Source organism: Melampsora larici-populina (assembly GCF_000204055.1).
Source record: "Melampsora larici-populina 98AG31 unplaced genomic scaffold MELLAscaffold_66, whole genome shotgun sequence".
NCBI classification, from domain to species: Eukaryota; Fungi; Basidiomycota; class Pucciniomycetes; order Pucciniales; family Melampsoraceae; genus Melampsora; species Melampsora laricis-populina.
In genome coordinates, this window is record NW_006768830.1 from 357,432 (window position 1) to 364,444 (window position 7,013).

At 42.5% G+C, this 7,013-nt stretch overlaps 1 protein-coding gene across 1 annotated transcript; it reads left to right on the forward strand.

Annotated features, from left to right (window-relative positions):
- Positions 1-347: 347 nt before the first annotated feature.
- MELLADRAFT_94139 (Hypothetical protein) lies at positions 348-6,116 on the forward strand (the record flags this gene model as incomplete). Its single annotated transcript, XM_007416945.1, has 7 exons — positions 348-759; positions 849-2,604; positions 2,669-4,709; positions 4,797-4,880; positions 4,950-5,142; positions 5,222-5,873; positions 5,957-6,116. 7 exons carry the CDS (start codon positions 348-350, stop codon positions 6,114-6,116), a joined length of 5,298 nt encoding a protein of 1,765 aa, XP_007417007.1.
- Between the last annotated feature and the right edge of the window lie 897 nt (positions 6,117-7,013).

Here is a 7,013-nt window from a genome sequence, read left to right on the forward strand (position 1 = left end):
CAGGAAAACTTGATATCTGATTCTTTCTCTCTACTCTCATCGTATCTTGATATCAATTCTCATTCGAACCACAGCTTTCTTTATATCATACTCTCAATCAAAAAAAGACTTTCGAATACAAGAAAGTAACTTGATTGTGATCGATTGATTGATCTTGATTAGTATATTTCAAACAGGGTTAGTGATTTCGATGTCAATTCTTCGTCTGACTAAACTCTTCAAACTGATCATCATCTTTTCTTTTTGTATCTTTCGATAGAGTCCTCGTCTCCTAGGCTTTCGTCCTTCATTCCTCTTGCTCACCTTGCCCTCTCACGCACTCATCCCTCACCCCTCTTCTTTCTCCAATGAGCAAAACCAACGCAACACCAACACCAGCAAACCAGTCCGCATCGGCTTCCAACGACGTTCCTGCTTCGGCAGCCTCATCTAAACCTACTATCAACTACGCTGCTGCTGCTGCTGCTGCTCGGCCTGCAAGTTCTATTCGTACAGCCGCTGGACCTCCAAATCCGATCTCTCCAAACCCATTACCCTCACCTTCCTCGTTTGCTTCGGCTGTTGGCTCTAATCCTTCTCCCTCAAACCCAACCCCTTCCTCAAATAACAACAAGCCTTCATCTCGGCCTATCGATGTCTCGCCCACTACCTCGCGTCCGATTAATGGCTCATCTAATGCTACTGCCAAGACACCGGTCTCTGTCTCCGAGTCCAGACGAACCAGCGTAGCGGGCATCAAAGCTCACAATGTTAAGCCTTGTAAGTCTTTTGTTTACAACAACGACTCTTGATCATCTTATGACCATCACTCACCATTATCTCATATCTTCCGTTCCTTGACACCATAGCCTCAAGCTCCATTGCTTTTGGTTCACTGGCCGATTTACCAGCTAAATCGGATGCGGCAGCTATCTTATCGGCTTCTCCCGCAAATCCTCCGACTCTTTCTGAGAGAAAAGGGCCGCCTGTGTTTGGTTCTGTGCCCACAGATTCCCGAAAAACGGTCGACAAACCATCAACTACATCTGCAGTCACAGTTCCTCCTTCAGCTTCTGTTCCTGCGTCTAAACCTAGTGTCACGAACACAGTTGTCGAACCGGCAGCAAAGAGTGAAAAGAAGAAAATCAACTTTCAATCATTCTTTCAGACAGGAGGAGAAACTGCGCCTCAACCTGCACCACCACCACCACCCTCAAATGGATCTTCACAATCTCCTTCAATGTCTTATCGACCGGATCCTACTCAAAACCGTCGGAATAACACATTCGATTCAACTAACCAGCCTCATCTACCTCCCGCTTCTCCTCGTCCAACTAATCTAGGTATGCCGAATGGAGCGAACTCGGGCTCCTTCCATTCTCCGCTTTCTGGCGCATCTCGGGCCTTTACACCCAGTCAAGGCCAGCCACCGATGTCACAACCTCCTTCACAGCCACCACATCAATATGGTCCCAATCCACCACATTGGCAAAATGGACCATCTCCTAATAGCCCACATCACATGACCGGAGCACCACCTCATCCTAACATGCCTAACTATCCTCATCCTAATGGTGCTATGGCTCCTCCGCATAGTCATAATCAGTCACAATTTCTACAAAAACCTCCGACATTCCAGCATCGGAACGGGCCTGGAAATCAATCTGCTCCTTCTGGCTCAATGTATCCTTCCAACGGGCGCTCCAACATGCCTCATCAACAGCGTGGTCCGATGCAAGCACCTCCTAGCCCTCGATCAGCTACCTCTGGTGCTCCACCCAGTAATACTCCAAACGCTCCTTACCCACATCCACCCAATAGTCAAGGCGGTATGAATGGACCTTATTGGCAACAAGGTCCTTATCCACCCTCCGGTCCTGGCCCTGGTTACCCACCTTATGCTTATAATCATAATGGGATGCCTATATACCCACAACCCGGTTCCTTTGCTCCGCCTGCGCACGCTCAGCACGCCTCGCCTCAGGTTACCCATCCACCCGGTCCACCTTCATCACAGCCTGTCCCGCCGATCAACGTTTCCCCTTTACCTGCCCATCCTCCTCGAACTCATGGTGCTACTCCTAATTTGGCCGTTCCTACCTCACCCGCGCCCGCCACTACTACGTTTACCGCTCCACTGCCCCAGGCGCCTGCCTTTACTCCTGTTAGCGCGGCTCATTCAAGAGGACCTTCGCTATCTTACAACGCGAACCCCTTCAACCCGTCACCGTCTGCCGTCTCACCGGACTTCAAGCCTCGAACACCAAATGCTGCTGCTCCACCTTTCCAACCTAGGAAGAGTGCTGCAATTCAAATCAAAAAGCCGATCACCCCTACAGGGCTTAGTCATGACGGCACGCCAAATCAGGACGATGGATCTGTGACATCTACACCTAACACTGCCTCACTCGCTCCGACGACTTTAGCAAATCCTCCTGCCGCTTCGGACTCGCCTGTTGAACCCAAGCCCGTTGAAAAATCAACCGAAACAAAAGTTGATCAGACTACAAGCATCAAGACGGAAAAGGTATCAGCAGATGCTGGCAAAGTCTCTGCTGCAGCTGAAGCTGATAAAAAGGAGCAGGAATTGGCAGCGAAGAAGGCAGCGGATCTAGCTACTGAGAAGTATGTTGTTCATCTTATTTATCTCATCATTGAAGATTACTGATTTTTGCCCTCACTGAAATAGGAAACGTGTTGAGGCCGAGCAGAAGGCAGCGGCTGAACTTGAAGAACAACGTAAAGTTGAAGAACAGAAGCGTCTTGAACGAGAAGCCAAGGAGAAGGCCGATCGGGAGGCTAAGGAACAAGCTGAAAAGGATGCAAAGGCCAAATCAGATCAAAGTGAGAAGGAGTTGATGGAGAAACAAGCCAAGGCGAAAGACGCGAAAGATGCCGAGGTAGTGAAGGCGGCTGCAGAAGCTCAATCTGCATCGCAGACGAAGCCTGATAGTCTTTCCACCTCTTCCAAGCCAACTGAGCCTTCGTCATCAACCGCAACCACATCCACTCTCCCTGGGCCTACTGCTTCATCTGGACTTCCGTCAAAACCTGTCAACGGAGTTTCTTTACCAGCCAGCACTGGTAACAAGACACGACCGACACCCATCGATGTCAATGCTGTTCCTTCTCAGAAAGTTAACGCTACTGGTGAGACGATGAGCCCTTTGCCGTCAGCTTTGTCCTCGGCTAGGAAAATCGAGGATCTAGGCCAAGTTTCTTACCCTGAGAATATCAAGTCACCTCACCCTGATCTCAACGCTGAGGCTGCACCAGGCAAATTCCGATACGATCGAGCTTTCCTCTTGCAGTTTATGGAGGTCTGTAAAGGCAAACCGACCCAATTACCTGACCTGGATTCCATTGGAATGGTCGACTCACAATCAGGTTCAATGAATCCGATGTCGCGTACTCAATCAATGGGTGGCCAACGTAGGAATACTGGTCAGATGACTCCTGGTGGACGAGGACCATCAGGTTCCCTAACTCCATCTGGAGGTTCAATGTCAAGTATGATGGGACCTGGTGGGATCCCTAATCGAGCCGGTCCTGGTGGCGCTGGAATGCCCATGTTCGCTACTGGTACCAACCGAACAAGTGAAGAACGTTTCAGTCAGTCTAACCGTGCAATCTTGGGAGCTATCCCAATAGGAGGCATAGGAGGTGGCCTCTTGTTACCCGGAAGGCCTACTGGCCAAATGTCTCGAACACCCAGTGCTAATGCTCTTCCTGGTATAATGACCAACGGGGCTCGTGATGGTAACCGACGGAGTGGACGTGGTACTCGACGGGACGGTGGTCCTCCCATGTCCACCAACGCTCCTTCTAGTAACATGAACCGAGGAATGCAAATGCAGTCAATGTATCCTACTGAAGTGGTACAGCCTTTACAATCATCTGCTAATAGTTGGGCAACTGCTCGATCAAATCAACTCGAAGAGGACTCACCTGAAATGGTCAATCGAAAAGTCCGAGCTTTACTCAACAAACTCACATTAGATAAATTTGAATCGATTTCAGATCAAGTGATTGATTGGGCAAACAAATCTGAAAAGGAAAACGATGGAAGGATTCTTAGACAAGTGATTGCATTAATTTTTGAAAAAGCTACTGATGAAGCACATTGGTCAGAAATGTATGCCAAGTTATGTCGAAAATTAATGGAGAAACTTTCACCTGAAGTAAAGGATGAGAATGTACTTGATACGGCTGGTAATAAAGTACATGGTGGTCATCTGTTTAGGAAATACCTTCTTAATCGATGTCAAGAAGATTATGAACGAGGGTGGAGCAAGCGAGATGAATTGGCAGCTGCAGCTGCAGGTAAAGCAGCAGATGATGCGGTTAAACAAGCTGCAAATGAAAAATCAAGAGCAGAGGCCGAAGCAGTAGGAAAAGAAACTACCAAAGAAGCCGAAATCTTATCAGATGAATATTATGCAGCTCAAAAAGCCAAACGACAAGGATTAGGATTAGTTCGATTTATTGGAGAATTGTTCAAATTGAACATGTTAACAGAAAGGATTATGCATGAATGTGTTAAGAAATTGTTATCGAATATTGAGAATCCAGAAGAAGAAGATATTGAATCACTTTGTAGATTGATGATGACAGTTGGAAAGATGTTGGATCATGAAAAAGCTAATAGTCATATGAATGTATATTTCACTAGGATGACTAACATGGCACAAAGTAAGAATCTAACTTCTAGAGCTAGATTTATGATTCAGGTTAGTGATTAGATTTTCTTTGGACAAAAATCAATTGATTTGTCAAGTACTGATTTTTCTCTCTCTAAATTTGACCTGTTTCTATAGGATGTCATTGATACACGTAGCAATCATTGGGTCGGACGTAACGTTGCGGCTGGACCGAAGCTCATCTCACAAATTCATGAAGAGGTAAGAAATTCTACATCAGAAGTTAACCTTTTTTTGATTTCTTGATTTTAACCGATTTTTTCATTCTAGGCTGCTCAAGCTGCTGCTGAACAATCTAGACAAGCTCAAGCTAAACAGAATATGTCAAAGATGAATGATCTTTCTAGAGGTGGTAGTCGTGGTGGTAGAAGTCGAGATCAGTTTGGGAATACTACTTCGGCTGATGGTTGGTCATCGGTTGGAAATGTTGCACCTCCTCCAAGGCCTTCTAAAGCCGGTGATTGTGAGTTTCGGATTTCGTTTTTGATTTCAGAGTTTTTGTTTTGTATAGATTCTTACTTTTCTATTTGAATCTTCTTTAGTGACTCACTTTGGTAAACTACGAGATACATCATCTTCGGGTCGAATGACATTTGGACCCTCAAGTGTATTTGCGAATAAAGGAAAAGGGAAAGACGGAAAAGCAAGTACAGAACGAGATCCAACAGTTGCAGTAGCATTGAATCCATTTGCATTACTTGGAGCTGATACAGGAGAAAGTAGTACAAATACTGGATCTGGATTAGTTAAAAAACAAAGTGTATCTGAAATGGCACCTACTAGTCGACCACGATTGAATTTAGCCCCTAGAACATTACCATTACCTGGCAAATCTGAAGAAGAAGAAACATCCACCACAACAAGCAAAGGTAAAACAACAGAAGAAGAAAGTAAGGAAGAAGAAGAAGATATAGATGATTCAACAGCTAAAAGATTAGTTAAAACCAGAATAGATGAATTCTTTAATGTGAAATCGATAGAAGAAGGAGTAGCCTCATTTGAAGGATTGCCTACTAAAAGATATTTTGAATTGATTCGAGGATTGATTGAGAAATCAATGGAAATGAAATTGGTTCAAGTGAAATTGACTTGTGATTTGTTTAAAAGGTTAATTGAACTTAAAGGGGTGAAGAAATCGGTTTTTGAAAAGGCTTTTGAACCGGTGATTGAATTCTTAGATGATACAGTTGTAGAGTAAGTCTTTTCTTTCTTTCGAAGATGTTAATCTTGATGATTGACTGTTTTTTTTCTAATTTCGTTTGTTTTTTCGTCTGTAGTGCTCCATCAGCATATGAATTTGCTGGTAGATTATTATCTTCGATTGGGTTTGAAGAAAGTGAGGTTAAAGTGATGGGAGAGAAGATTGAAGCTATGGATTTAGAAGTGGCTAAGAAAAGATTAGTTGATGGGTTTCTTTTGGCTAAGAAAGAAGCATGAATTAGGAAGAAGAGGGGAGGAAGAAGTTTGAAATTGGGGGATTATTTTTGGGATGAAGTGAAGAGTTGAATCTTTTTTAACAAAAAAATCAAGTTGATTCTATATAATTGGGAGGTTCTTTTTTTTAGAAGAAACTGTTTTTGAAATATTGTTTTTTTTTATTCTTTTTTTTATTACCTTTTTTGTTTTTTCCTTTTGATTATTTGGTTTACTTTAGTTTAGTTTTTTAGTTGGTTTTTGTGTTTTGTGATGATTTTTAAAAAAAGGAGAAAGGTTTTATGAAGTCAAAGTTTACAAAAATGGGTCTTTTTTTATAATAGTTTCTTTTTTTTTGGTTTTTAACATCTTTTTCTTTTTATGAAACCAATTTTTTTAAATAAACCAATATATTTTAACAATATATATACACAATATATATATTTCTTCTTTTTGTTTGGTTTTGAGGTTTTTGGAAGGTCAAGATGAGAACTTTTGTGAGTTGAAAAAAAGATTTGAATAAATAAAGTAAGTGTATGGTACATTGTGTTTTTTGATTACCACAACTGTTTCATTATATGTTGGAGGTTGAGAAAAAGGAGCAAGTATTTTGACTACATACACACACATAAAGAAGATTACAAACTTCACAAAGTTTATGATTGGAAACCCAAAAAATATTGTCTTTGCTGAAGTTTTGTAAATCCAATTTGAACTTTTCAATTTTTTCTTGATGTTCAACACATGTATAATTAAATGGAATGGTAGTACTTTTATATCATACTATGTAAATATACTATGATCAAAAATACAGTCTGGATTTTTATCATACTCTTCATAGCATCATACACCATGGGTGTCCAATAAATCTTGTATGATGGGTATTTCCTTTCAGGAGAACTCTTCTTTGATGCCATAGAT